At 38.2% G+C, this 15,467-nt stretch overlaps 1 protein-coding gene across 3 annotated transcripts in view; it reads right to left on the minus strand.

Annotated features, from left to right (window-relative positions):
- The window catches only part of JAM2 (junctional adhesion molecule 2), a gene marked incomplete at both ends in the record, with an annotated part of 65,197 nt that overhangs the window by 8,747 nt on the left and 40,983 nt on the right, over positions 1-15,467 (minus strand). For 2 of the 3 annotated variants that reach the window (XM_080696210.1, XM_080696211.1), the window contains 4 exons: positions 3,362-3,461; positions 7,469-7,671; positions 9,858-10,010; positions 12,266-12,373. In XM_080696210.1, coding sequence (XP_080552336.1) covers positions 3,362-3,461; positions 7,469-7,671; positions 9,858-10,010; positions 12,266-12,373 — 564 coding nt within the window. The remainder of the gene's footprint in view (positions 1-3,361; positions 3,462-7,468; positions 7,672-9,857; positions 10,011-12,265; positions 12,374-15,467) is intronic. The other variant, XM_080696212.1, reaches the window with a different exon arrangement.

Genomic DNA, 15,467 nt, shown 5'->3' on the forward strand with positions numbered 1-15,467 from the left:
CTCAAAAAAAGCATGTGCCACTTTTGTTTTATAAAATAGTCAGAAAGGCCTTCTTTCTTGAATTTATATGGATTGTGTTGTGTGTATGTGTGTATATAACCTTAACACATATACTAGCTATATACTATAATACTATATACTATATATACTATATGCTACTACATATGTACAATATATACTACTATATACTATATACTACTATATATGTAGTATACTATATATATTATACTATATACTATATATACTATATATACTATATATACTATATAGTATATATAGTTATATAATTATGCACATAAATATATATATATAACTGAGCTGTGATCCCATTGGATTTATTTATTTTTATTTTTTGTGTGGCACTGAGGATTGAACACACAGGCATTCTACCTCTGAGCTAAATCCCCAGCCCAATTTTATTTTTAAATAAGAAAAAAATAGGAAACAGGGTTTTACTAAGTTGAGATGGCCTCCCTAAGTTGCTGAGGCTGGCTTCAAAACTGCGATCCTCCTGTCTCTGCCTCTCAAGTACTGGGATTACAAGTGAGTGCCACCACACCCAGATTCCTATTGGATTTAAAATAAATTAACTCAATAAAAAAATTTAAAAGAAAAAAAATAAAATAAATTAACTCAATGAAGTAAACATAGTTTTCCCTGGTGCTATTAAGTCATCTCTTTAACACAAGTAGATTTTTTTGGACTAAAGTTGGAAATGACTACCATCTTATCAATTAAGCTGTTTTTTCTAAATTGATTCTATTGCTCAATAATTAGAATATTAACTTTCCACACTTAATATGTCTTAAAATCAGGCATTGTAGCAAAAATGTCCTCAATTAAGTCACTAATAAAATGGCGAACACGACTCTATTAAGGAAAGAACTATGTAACAGGCGAGGAGACACCTTCCTTTATATAACACAATTTGTTAGCATGCCTGGAATGTGTGATTCAATTCTATGTAAATCTACCTAAACTAAGTGTCAACACATTTAGTTGACAATGTCAATTCTTTGCATTCCTGAATTAAAAAAAAATAAAGCAAATTCAAACTTGAATCATGGAAATGAGAATATACGATTGAATATCTTATATTTTATAATATCCTAGTTTTCTTTAAAAATAATGCTAAGAAGCTGGGCGTGGTGGTGCATGCTTATAATCCCAGCGCTTGGGAGGCTCTCAGCAACTTAGTGAGACCCTATTTCCAAATAAAGTATAAAATAGGTCTGGGACTATAGTTCAGAGGTAGAAAAGTGCCTGGGTTCCACCCCCAGTACCACACACACAAAAAAAATAATAATAATAATGCTAAGACTTTATACATACACATATACATATACATACTAGACTCTAATTGCAAATTAGTGCACTCTATCTTCACTCCTAAGTACACTGAAAAAATGAATTTGTGGCCCCATAAAACTAAGAACAAGCTCCCTTAATAAAGAGCACTCTCAGTATTCTGTTTCAGGGGTAGCCCTCCTGTATGGCTTTTTTAATATGTGGCTTTCACAATAAGGAAAAATTAAATCCAATTATTAAAACTGAAATTTAAAAAATAATAATATACTCTAAAACTCATAACTAGAAAAGTTCCTTTTTTTCTAATTTCCTTCTTTCTTTCTCTCTCTCTCTCTTTCTTTCTTTCTTTTTTTTTTTTTTTTTTTTTTGGTACTAGATATTAGACTTGGGCATTCTACCTCTGAGGTATACCCATAACCCTTTCAAATTTTATTTTAAAAGAGTCTCACTAAGTTATTACTTGCTGACCTCGAACCTGCAATTCTCATGTCTCAGCTTCCCACATACTGAGATTACAGGCAAGCGCCACAGTGCCCAGGTAGGAAAGATTCTTAAAGCACTAACTTTACTAGACTCTAAGAAAGTTATTTTGTAACATATATTATGTGGCAGCTTTTATTAATTAATTATTTATTTATTTATTTATTTTTACGGTACTTGAGATTGAACCCAGAGGCATTCTACCTCTGAGCTATACCCCCAGCCCTATTTTCTATTCTTTATTCTGAAACAGGGTCTCACTAAGTTGCAAAGGGCCTCACTAAGTAGCTGAGGCTGGTTGTGAACCTATGATCCTCCTGTCTCAGCCTCTCAAGTACTGGGGTTACAAGAGTGCGCCACCACACCCAGCTGAAAGCTATGTTTTAGAGCAAACTCCATCTACAAGTATTCCATGTGTCTTTTTTTAGAGACACTACTCCATGATAAATATAAACTTCATATTTCAAGGTATGGTAAATTTATCATCAATTTGATAATAATAACTAAAGCAGCTGACGCTTGTATAAGGCACATAATGTGCCAGAGCTTTTCTAACACTTTCAAATATGGATTATTTTAATCTTTGCAGCAACTGTGTGAAAGGTGTAGTATGACTTCCATTTGGGGGACCGGGGCTTAGAGGCTGAGTAAGTTGCCTTGAGAGAACGCAGGTTATAAATGGCAGACTATACATCAGAACTCCATGCGGGCTTCTGGACCCAGTAATTTACAGAATACAAGACACTTCGATTTAAAAATATTAAAACATTCATTAAATATAATACTAAGTAATCTTGCTTGATTGGAAGATTTATTTATTTATTTATTTATTTATTTATTTATTTATTTATTTATTTATTTGGTGGTACTGGGGTTTCTGGAAGCCCTTCTACCTCTGGGCTACACTCCCAGACCTATTTTTATATTTTTATTTGGAAACAGGGTCTCTTATGCCAGCGCGGCTGGCTCCGAACCTGCGCGATCCTCTTGTCTCCACCTCCCAAGCGCAGGTCATGCACCGGGCGTGGTAGGTTCGGAACCAGCCGTGCTGGCTTAAGAGACCCTGTTTCCAAATAAAAATGTAAAAATAGGTCTGGGAGTGTAGCCCGGAGGTAGAAGGGCTTCCAGGAACCCCAGTACCACCACCAAAATAATAAATAAATAAATAAATAAATAAATCAGCATCATTAGCCAGGTGCAGTGGCACACACCTGTAATCTTAGTACTCTGGAGGCTGAGACAGGAGGGTCAAAGATTCAAGTCCAGCCTCAGCAATTTAGATGCCCTCAACAACTTAGTGAGACCCTGTTTACAAATAAAAAAATAAAATAGGGCTGGGGTTGGAGGAAGAAAGCCCCTGGCTTCAATCCCCAGTAACACACACACACACACACACACACACACACACACACACACACACACACAGAGTATCACTGCTTCTTTGCAATTTTAAGCATTTCCTAAAATTTTTTCCTTCAAAGAACTCACCCCTTTCTTACCCTTGCTCCTTCTACCCCCACATACTCGCACACACAATTGAAAACCACTTGTTCCTCCATTATGCCGTGCTTACCTACTTGCATGCGTTTCCCAGGACAGGTTCGATATCCAACGGAATTGCGGGCTTCACAGGAGTATTCTCCACTGTCCAGCTTGGAAACAGTGTTAAATTGCTATCATGAAAAAGAGCATATACACACAGTTTTAAACAATACATCTATAAGTAGGTTCCTAAAATAGACATGTCCCATTCATTTTGTCATTAAGCCTACCATTCCTTTTTTATGGTTTTTTTTATTGGTGCATTGTATTTATACATCATAATGGGGTAAAAAACTTGTGTAGACATAAATGCACACATCACCCAGCCAGCCCCCACCTGTCTCCCTCCCCATCCCTCCCTCCTGTGCTTGGTTTAGAGGTTGACTTCGATATGAATAAGTACATCATATACTTTAAAGAGTTTCCTTCTCCCCCTCCCATCCCCACAGTTAGGTTGCCTTATTTGCTCCTCTATAGTATCTCCTTTTTCACCTGGAGTTCCTCCTATGACCCCTTTCACACTAGCTTTAACATATTAGGGAAAGCATCCAATTCCTTACTTTTTGTGACTGACTAATCTCGCTTAGCATAATGTCCTCAAGATCCATCCATTTCCCTGAAAATACTGCAATTGTATCTTTTTTTATGGCTGAGTAAAAATCCATTGGGTACATATCCTACAGTTTTGTAATCCATTCATCTGTTGATGGACATCTTGGCTGGTTCCATAGTTGGCAATCAGAAAGATGCAAATCAAAACTACACTGAGATTTCACCTAATTCCAACTAGAATTGCAATCATTCAAAACACAACAACAAATGCTGGCGAGGGTGCGGAGAAGTGGGAACTCTAAAACATTGTTGGTGGGATTGCAAATTAGTGCAACCACTTTGGAAAACAGTATGGAGAATCCTCAGAAGAATGGGAACAAATCTACCATTCGATCCAGCAATACCACTTCTGTCATTCCTTTTTAATGACTGAAGACTTTATTGTAAATTAAAAAATCTGCCATAGCTTCAAGGAGTAAATAGCCAGACATCCTGTTTCATTTGACAGTATAGATGGGGAAGTTTCTTTTTTCTCTCTTTCTTCCCTTCTTGCTTGCTTGCTAGCTATAAAGAAAGCAGTCTCATTAGGAAGGAAGTGGGCATGTTTTTAAGTTTGCACATCTGTCAGTATTAAATAGACTAGCCATTTCCTACGAAGCACCATCTGCCAATGAAGGCCTCCCTGATAGAAGATGAGCGCACTCTCTAAGTCACAAGTGAGTTCACCACAGCAGTGTAATGAACACTCTCACTAAAGAGCCGGAGTTACCACCAGGATGTAAACAACTGAAAGATGAGACTTTCATAGAAGAGACCTCATCATTTGTACCAGTCGTTTGTACCCTTGGAGAATTTCTGGAAGGCATGAATGCAGACAGAAAGGACGGGAAGAAGGAAAGGAAGGGAGAGAGGGAGGAAAGAAAATAGGAAGGTGTAGGGAGGAGGGGAGAAGGAGGAAAAGAAAGAGGGAGGAGGGGAGAGGGATCATGCAGTCCTGGACATTTTGGAGGATCTTTCCGGGCCCAGTGCTGAGGGTGAGAAGGGCGCTCAGAATTACGCTGTTAGTACCTTCTGGTCACATTCTCAATATTACAATGATAACTACTGACCTCACCCACGGGAGCCTTAAACCTCTGAGTAGCACCACTTTATCATCTTTGATCCTTCTGTAATATGTTTCTTAAATAATCAGGGCTTTGACCTATTAACTTCTTTTCTGCTTTCACTTTTCTTTACCTGCTACCTGTAGTACCTCCCCTCTTTTTATGAGCTTCAGTATGGTGTAATACAACGCTCTGCTGACTTGCTCCATTGAATCCTATCTCCCTCAAAAGCCAGAATTCTTTTAGACTAATCACCATAAACTCAGAGCCAAGGTTATGTATAAATGACAAGCCAGACTAAAACCCCAAATGATCTCCCCATCTACTTTAACTGGCCAGTAAGAGGAGGTTCCTGGCATCCAGACACTGGGGCCTTTGTTCGTGTCTCACAAAAGAACCCACCCCTGTTGGCCTCACAAGATATTTCAAGAGCTGAGTCTCATCGAGGAGACTGAATCTGCAGCATCCCAGACTTGACTTGGGCCTCCCATCACCTGCTCTGAGAAATAATAAAGTTGAAAAGTAAATATAGCAGAGTGTGACGGCAGCCTTTCTGCCCAGTTTCTCAGTGTAAAATCACTCTGACCTGCTGACTGCTGAGCAGGACAAAGTGTGCCTCCTTCAAGGGGCGGCCCCACCTGTTGATAAGCTGTATTATTTAGCTGCTGTATCGATCTGCCCCGTAGGTACCAGAAGGTCTAGTTTTTAAGTGTTATTGTGAGCTAGTAGAAGAAATGAAAAGTATAATGTGTTCTACATTATACCTTCCTTTCAAAATTCATAAAATTGTTATTTCACCTTTAAAAATTGTCTTTAATAATGGTTGCAGTAGTGATTTATTATTTTTATAATAACCACGATGAGGTTTCAGTGTGATACATAGATGCACACAGCACTTGGCATATTTCCCTCCACTCTCCCCTCCTTGCTCCCCATACATGCTACTGAAATTGATAGTGATACCTTCATATATTTCCCTAATCTTGATGTTTATTATTATTATTATTATTATTATTATTATTATTATTATTACTTGCAGTACTGGGGATGAAACCCAGGGGCATTTTACCTCTGAACTACACCCCCAGCCCTATTTTTTTTTATTTTGAAACAGGGTCTCACTGAGTTGCAACCTCACTAAATAATAGCTGAGGCTGTCCACGAACCACCGTCCTCCTGTCTCAGCTGCCATAGTATTATTTGAACTATTTCCTTCCTCAGTCTTCCCTCTCTCTTTTCTCTGACTCCCTCATCCAATCCCCTTCCACTATCCCACAGGTCTCTCTTCACACTATATAGAATCCCTTGGACTTCCTCTATTCTCTCTAGCTTCCATATGTAAGAAAGAGAAAACATATGACCCTTGACTTCCTGAGACTGGCTGGTCTCACTTAGAATCATATTCTCTGGTTCTATCCATTTTCCTGCAAATGACAAACAAGATAATTTGACCTATTAGGTAGTAGGTAAAGAAAAGTGAAAGTAGCATAGAAATTAATAGGTCAAAGCCCTAGATCAAAATAATTTTGTTTTTCTTTATGACTAAGTAGAATTTCATTTGTGTATATACCACATTTTCTTTATCCATTTTAAACTGATATGTAATATGATCTTGATTGGAAAAAATCTCAAGCTTAAGGACTTGCTTGTTTCTTTTTGAAGTACTGAGGACAGAACAAAAGGATTTGAGCATGCTAAGCAAGTGCTCTACCACTGAGTTACATCTACAGCCCCTTTCGTTTTATCTTGATACAGGATCTTGCTGAGTTGCTGAGGCTGGTCTCGAACCTGTGATTCTCTTGTCTCAGCCTCCCAAGTACTGGGGTCACAGGTATGTGCACCATGCCTGGGTACTCTTTGTTTTAAAATTACATTAGCTTCAAAGATCTTATAAATAGGCTCCCATTTGTAGACCTTTAAATTAGAATATTTTCAAGTAGGAAGCAATCAGAAAATCTGGACTAATTTTAAAGTAATAGATAATTAAGTCACAGACACGATTTTTGATGATCTATAATAATAAAAAAGTTTAACAGCCAGACATCCTACTATGGATTTACTGTGGTCACTATTCTCACCTGATTAGCACTGGGGTTGGAGGATCTACATGATCCTCCAACCCCATGAGCTTTCACGCATTTACCTGGTGCGGTCAACTGAGACTGGGCTTAGTTATTTTCCAGGCTAGCAAAGCAGCTATACAGAACTACCTGATCCATCCTCCTAAGCCAGGGACATGACGTGTCTCTCATCAGAGCACAGACATTTGCATGCCCAGCTCCCTGCCTTCCCATCTCATATCAAGTGATGTAGTTCTTTCCATCACTTTTTGGTGTAGGTACCATTATCTTTTTTACTACCCCCTACTCTTTTCCCTTAGCAAACAATACTATCAGTTTTCTAATCTCCATCATCTTTGGTTCTAATAATATCTTTATTAAAATAACAGACAGTTATTAGGCCAGTCCTTAAAATCACCTTACCAGAGTTCCAGATTTGGTATTCACTGTGTATGAGCTGTTGGTGCGCTGGGAGCCAAACTTTGGATTCTCTGGCAAACGTATGCCATCCTTAAACCATGTGTATTCAGAAGCTGGATTCCCTTCTTTATCTTCACAGTGTAGCTCTACTACAGTTCCACTCAGTGCAGAAGTAGGCACTTGACAGGATGGAACTGCTGGGGCCACTAAACAGGGGAAGCCAAATGGTATTTGGTTACTTATATGCTAAACATGAGTGTTAGTAGCCAGTGAAGATGTACTTACTAAATGCCTGTAATAGAAACTAACTACTTGTTCATCAGACCTATTTCTTTTCTTCTTGGGCCAACAGAAGACCATGTTTGCCAATCCACTTGCTACCAGATAGGACCATATGCATAGGTTCTGGGCAATGGCATGTGGTAAAGTGAGAAAGCTATAGTCTTGACCTATAAACTCCCTGCATGATTCTCCATTCATTCACTCTCTATGTCCCCTCTTACTACAAAGTACTCATCATCATCCACAGTGACCTTGGAAAGCCACTTATTAAAGTTGTCAGATCTATAATAAACCCAGTCTCTAATGATTTCATTAAGCAGAGTAATGTGGATACACTGCCACCCCTGCCCCAACCATTTAGGCTCTACTTAAGTAAGAAAAAAAAACTTGTGTTACATGAAACCACTCACTGAAAGTTCAGGGTTTGTCTTTTTGTAATAGCAAGCACCACCTTAGCTAACACAACAGCTATTCTTTTTTAGATAAATACATTCTTCTGTTTTCTTCACCAATGGTTTTAATGTTAATGACCAACTATATTCAAGATAAGACAAATATAAGGATATTTTTCAGGGCTGATATCCAACTAAAATACAGACCTATTCTATCTATGACTGGCCAGCTTAGAAAATACTTACTTTTGGAAATTGGGCTCATACTCTAGGGGATTTGGAAAGTAAAACGGACTTTTTTGGGTGACCAATATCCAAGAAAATCCAAAACTCACTGTGGTAGACAGAAATCTAAGGCAGTCCCTGAGGTTCCTGTCTTTGGAGTGTATACATATTCTCTCAGTAATTCAGTCAAAACTCAACTAGATACTCCTGGAGAGAGATTCTGGGGATGTAATTAAGGCCCCAAATCCACTGTCTTTAAGAGAGGGAGATTCCATAAATGGTTTTGACACAATCACACAAACCCTTCCCTGAAAAGCAGAGAGCTTTCTCTGTCTAGTTACAAAAGGGAGAGTCAGCAATTCAAAGCATAAAGAGGATTGAACAGGCTTTCGCTGCACTGAAGATGGAATGGGGATGGGGGTGGCCTTAAGAACCAAAGTGTGGCCCCCAGCTGATAGCACGAAATGGCATCTCACCCTGCCTCCAGGGGAATTAAAATCTGACAAGAATGAGGTTGGAAATGGATTTCTCCCAGAGCCTCAAGACAAGAATTTAGTCTATCCAACACTTTGATTTCAGCCTGTGATACCTGGAGCAAAACCCAGGTAATAAATGAACATTCTTTAGAGCTGCTGAGTTTGTGGTAATTTGTTCCACAGCAGTAGACAGTGACTATACATGGGCTGATCCACTGCAAGGTTTTCTGAATAAAATTTTCTATTAGCACATCCCTAGTATTTTAGGAAGACCCTGAAAAACATTAAAAAAGGAAAGGAAGTTATTTTATTCCCTTCACTTGGTAGCTTATGCTAATAGCAGTAAAGGAGAAGAGATCATGTTTCTCTACCAACTGCTATCATGAGAAAGTGGTCCTCACACTAACTAAACATACTAGTTTTGGAGTTAACCCCATCTGCATCCAAATTCTGGTTCAGATAGTATCTAACTGTATGGCACTAGAAATCACTATTCATCCCTCTGTAAAAATCAGGTTGTCAATGAAGATTAAATAAAATTACATACATAAAAGGGCCTAACCTGTATTAGATGAAAGCTATATGCTAATTTTGTTTCTTTACCAAACAATTTCTAATCCTTCCCTTGGTCTAATTTTTTTTTCTTTTTTTTTTCCATCATCTCATGTCATATCATTTTAGATGGTTGGAGAAATAGTACAAATGCTGAAAGCTATTTTTTTTAAAAATCATGGGAAAGATGCTAGCATCTCCAGAACAGGACTATCAAGAATTATCCCCATCTTAAACAAAGAGAGGATTTGTGGTCATGAGTTAGTCATAGTAAAATTTTAGCAGCCAATGAGGTGATGGGGAAAAAAACAGCCAAGATCGCTTTTCTGGGAAGGTGGTGCTTGTGGTTCCTATCAGTTTTCTGCTTGGGATCCCAGTTGGTGTTGGTGTGTTTAGGGATGGGTGTCGTTGCCCCCAGGGAGGAGGATGGGGTGGGATCAAGGGTTACACACACATGCCTGTTACCTAGTACTTCTAGAATGACTGTGTCCTCCTGCAGGTTCTGTCCTTGCTGAGATGGAGCACTGACTTCACAGCGATACTTGCCAGCATCCTTTCTAGTAACATTTTTGATGCGTATGCTGAAATCTATTATCTCAGCTCGATTTTTAAAATCACCTTTAGAAAAGGAAGACAAGGGCATTAGGAATGATGCATGCAACTTTTTTGTGTAATACCTTCCTCAAGTCACTTTGCTCGATAGACACAGCATTCATTTTCCGGCTAGGATGCTCAACTGTAGACCTTCAAAATTATATGTGCATGGTTTTACTTTAAATTCATAGGAGGAACTCTAGGTGAATAAGGAGAAACCATAGATGAGCAAATAAGGCGACCTAACTGAGGATGATGGGAGGGGGGAAGAGGGAAATTTCCTAATGTACATGATATACATTCACAAACATCAAAGCCAATCACTAAGCCAAACATGAGAAAGAGGGAGGGGAGAGGACATGGTGTAGGAATTGGGGAAGGGCTAAATGAGTGATGTGTGCAGGTATGCCTCTACCATCCTGTACTCCAATAATAAAAAGTAAAAAAAAAAGAAATATTATTTAATGTAGAAAAATTTAAAAATAATATATATGTAGCTTCAAAAATTCCTTTTATTAAAGGACATTTAAAAAATATTTAATTTCACATTCCCATATTTTATTTTACTCAACCTAAATGTCTGCCTTACCCCCTTTCTAGTACTTTTGTAGACGTATTCCTTGTAGAAGTATTCCTGTCTTCAAAAAACACTGGAGGGCCTGGCTCCATTGATCAGAACAGTAACTTCATGTGATTCACATGATAGTACCAGAGAAGAAAGTGTGTGTGTGTGTGTGTGTGTGTGTGTGTGTGTGTGTGTGTATGCGTGCATGTGCCATCGCACACATGCATGCGTGCACGGAGGGGCATTAAAAATACTATTAAATTAGTGTTAAAACACTATTTTAATTATATTTTTATGGTAATATGTATGGAATTAAAATGTAATTGTGTGTAATATGCAGGTATCCGAGAGATAAAAAGCAGAGGGGACATTTTATTTTTTCTAAGAACTATAAACCTTTTTCACTTATTTTCTTATTTTCTTTTTCTTTTCTTTTCTTTTTTCTTTTTTCTTTTTTTTTTTTTTTGTGGCACTGGGGATTAAACCCAGAACTTCTCTCTTTCTAACCAGGTGCTCTACTATTGTCCTATACTTAGGTTGTTTTTTCTTTTCTTTTTTTGTGGTACTAGGCATTGAACACAGGGTATTCAAGCTCTGAGATGTACCACCAGCCCTATTTTATTTTTTATTTGAAACACAGTCTCCCTAAGTTGCAGGGCCTGGCCACACACCTGAGATCCTCAGTTCAGCTTTCCAAGTACTGGGATTGCAGGCCTGCACCATCACACCCAGCTTAATACATAGTGTTTTAAAATAATAGCATGTTTATTGTCCTTGTTACATTGAATTTTCAACTTTAAAAATACTTATAATTAAAAATTCATGCATATGCAAAATTAGAGGAAAATAAATCTTGGTGTATCCATTGCCTGGCTATTACTGCATGGGATGAATGCTTTTTTTGTTTGTTTGTTTTGGTACTGGGGATTGACAGAGGTATTCTACCTTTGAGTTATAGCCCCAGCCCTATTTTATTTTTTATTTTGAAAGAGGTTCTCAGAAAGTTGTTGAGAGTCTCACTATTTGCTGAGGCTGTCCTCAAACATGCCATCCTCCTGTTTCAGCTTCCAAAATACTGTCACTACACCACACTCAACTTGGATACATTTGAAGCAAATTAACACCATAATATTTCATCCATCACTATCACATCTTTTATTAAAAGCATATCACATAGTCAACAGAAGAATAGAAAGAGGGCAGAAATGTATAATGAATAGACATTTGCTAATGGTTGTCATTACGTGTCTGTAAGTCCTAACTCTCCAAGCTTCTCAGGGATGGCCTCATTTTCTAGAATGAGATAAGGAGAGGAGGAAGGCTTGATTCCTGAGCAACCCTTCTTCCCAGGCCCACACCACCCTACGTTGCTGTCTTTCAAGAGTTGAGTCTCCTAGGCCAGCAAAAGAGCAAATACATCCTGTATCTTCTTGGACTGAGCTGAGAAATGAAGGGTCCAAGGATCCAATGGGATTCACTGACTTCCTTTCTCTGCCTCTGTGTGTGGTGTGTGTGTGTGTGTGTGTGTGTGTGTGTGTGTGTGTGTGTGTGTGTCTGCTGTGTTTCAGGTCTTAGTCACTGCTGATTTCATCTCACACTTACAAAAACACATTTTCAGTAATCAGTCATGTCCTTGTTCTCATTTGTAAATTAAAGGATCTGGGCTCTAATTGGTGTTTTCTAGCTCTCTCCTCATCGAGTCTAAGCCTCTTACCTTGGAAAGCCTGTTGATAGTAGACAAATGAAACACTCTGCCCCAGTTTCTTCCACTCCAATCTGGAGGACACGGTCTTCTTTGGGTTTTTACAGGCTAAAATAATCTCTAGGAACAACAACAACAAAACACTTGTTTTCTAACTGTTCTTCTGAACCACTATTTTAATTAATGCATTTTAATTTTTTATTTCCTCTATTGGTGTATTGGAATTATACTTCGTACTGAGGTATAGGGTGGTAGGAATTCACATGCACACAGTGCACGGAACATTCTTCTCTGGTCCCTCCCTCCCCTCCCCCTACGCATCTTTGAGATTGGCATTGGCACTTTAAGATGTTCACAGCACAGAGTTCAACAGTAATGTTGTGTGCATATGCTAAGTAAAATATCTTTTAAACAGCCTTAAATTGCTCCTTTACACTTCCATTTACTCATTCATTCATGCTGGTATACATTCATGCATTATATTATCAGGTACCCCATTGGTTTAGCCCCAAGATGAAGCAAAGGCCTCACAGCTCTTCCACATAATCAGGTGCCACTATCCAGTGTTCTCTTGTTACTGAGCCTGCGTTTCCATCAGTAAAATGGGCTATTACCTTGCATGATTGTGGTGAGTCTTCAAATGCAATAATATATGCAAAGCACACAAGCTTAAACATAATACTTAACTAACAGAAGCTAAGATTGGTTATTTATTATTCTCAGTCTCAGTTTCTTTTTTCTTTTTCTTTTTCTTTTTTTTCAGTACTAGGGATGGAACCCAGGGGCATTCTACCTCTGAGCTACACCCCCAACCCTAATTTTTTATTCTTTATTTTTGAAACAGGGTCTCACTGAGTTGCAAATGGCCTCTTTAAGTATCTGGGGCTGTCCACGAATCATGATCATCTGTCTCTGCCTCTGAATGCTGGGATTACAAGAGTGCGCCACCACGCCTGGCTCTCAGTCTTAGTTTTGAGGTGTTTATAGTCTGGCTGAAGAGGAAAATAACCTCTTTGAAAAATAACCATATTGATGAATATCAGGATAGAAGTATGGAAATGACATTTCACACTTCATGCCTACGAAAGGCACTTAAGATCAGGCATGGTGTGATCCCTCAAAAGGCTAAAACAGGAGAATCTTGGGAGTAAGGACTGCTTCAGCAAGCAGTAAGACTCTCATCAACCTAGTAAGACCCAGTTTCAAAATGAAAGTCAAATAGGGCTTGGGGATGTAGCTTGGAGGTAAATTGTTCCTGGGTTCAATCCCCAGTACAAAGAAAAAAAAAAAATAGAAGCACTTAGTTCCAGTCCTAATTTTGTTGGGGAAACCCAAAAAAGCTCTCTAACTGGCTATATTCTCACTACATTAATATAAACCCAAGATGGTCCTCTAATAAATCCTGATTACCATTCCAAAACAATTGCCTAAAGCCTTGCTCAATCTAGATAAACAGTTAAGAGATTTAATCTTGGCGCTCTTGATGTCACTAAGTTCACTTTATTACAAGAAATTTATTGCAGTTGCATCATTGAAGAATTTCCTGGAACCTCCCCAAGAGTCCCCTCTTTTGAGTGTCCGAACAAGATGGCTAGGGGGAAGAAAACCAAGTGCCAACCTGCAAACTGCTTCAAGTTGTCCAATAGGAACTTCTAGTTTTATTCATTTTTAAAGTACGTTTCAGCCAGGCTTTCTAGAATGCCTTCTTTCTTCCTTCCTTCCATCCTTCCTTCCTTCCTTCCTTCCTTCCTTCCTTCCTTCCTTCCTTCTTTCTTTTCTTTCTTTCTTTCTTTCTTTCTTTCTTTCTTTCTTTCTTTCTTTCTTTCTTTCTTTCTTTCTTTCTTTCTTTCTGTGGTACTGGGGATGGAACCCAGATGCATTCTACCTCTGAGCTACACCCCTGCCCTATTTTTTATTCTTTATTTTAAAACAGGGTCTCACTAAGTACAGAGAGCCTCACTAAGTAGCTGAGGCTGTCCACAACACGATCCTCCTGTCTCAGCCTCCCTCGTACTAGGATTACAAGCATGTGCCACCACGCCTTGCTCAACTTCATATTTCTGAGGGATTTTCTTTTTGCCCACAAGGCAAAACTCTATGACCTTAAAAAGCACAGTATCTTTGATTAGAACAGAAATTATGTTAAAATCCTCTCGATGCCTCTGATTTTGATATTAGGCAGATATAGTGTCTATAAAAAATTACCCCAGGTTTTATTAAAAATATACACATAGACATAGACAAACGCCTGTAAATATGCGCACAAAAATTGCGACCACATGATTTCTGTGTGATAGAATTTTGATTTCTTTTGCGATATGTAGTTTTTATTTTTTAAATTTATACTAGAAATACAGAAAAAGCATGAAAGGAAATAGAAAATAGGGCAGGGAAAAGAAAGACATGGAAATAATTAAAAGTTGTTTACAAGGGATACCTAAGTTTCATCACAAAGAGACAGCATTTTACAGAGGTGTTTACCACCACGCTACAAAGACAAATGTGTGCTAAGGGACCTGTCTGAGGAAACGCAATTCTGTTCTGTTGATTAAGGAGAATGGGTGGTGACCTTCCGGAGTCTTGAGTTTCAGATAGGTTTCCTTCCCGTATTTTGTTGAGTTTTCCAACAATTAAGCACACGCCCACACTTACTTTATGTCCATTCTCCATGTCTTACTCCTGCACCTTAGGAACACTTTTATATGCAATTGCACTGTTTCAGAAATTTAACTACACACACACACACACACACACACACACACACACACACCCCTCTTGGTGAATACTTCCCAATTTCTATCCTCACTGCTCTGTGGGAAAAACTCAGAAAATTATATCAGAAAATGTAACCAATTATTTTCCCAAGTACAGTCAGTGGTTTCACTTTAGTCTCTCTCATGAACCACACCAACAATATATATTATATATTAATATCTAATATTAATATATTAATATCTAATATTAATATATAATACATAATATATTAATATAATATAGTAATATATAATATATAATATATATTTATACACACACACACACATATATATATGGAGAAGTGATTTAACCAATGTGTCCAAAATATGTTGAGAGCTTGCTTGCTGTGTGCCCAGCATTTTTCTCCAGCTTTAGCTCTGAATAAAAGACCCCGAGCCCTTTGGAATCTGACAACCTAGCAGGGGAAGCCAGGCAAACAAAGGCGCCATGAAAGTGAATT

Source organism: Muscardinus avellanarius, assembly GCF_963383645.1.
Source record: "Muscardinus avellanarius genome assembly, chromosome: 5".
NCBI lineage: Eukaryota > Metazoa > Chordata > Mammalia > Rodentia > Gliridae > Muscardinus > Muscardinus avellanarius.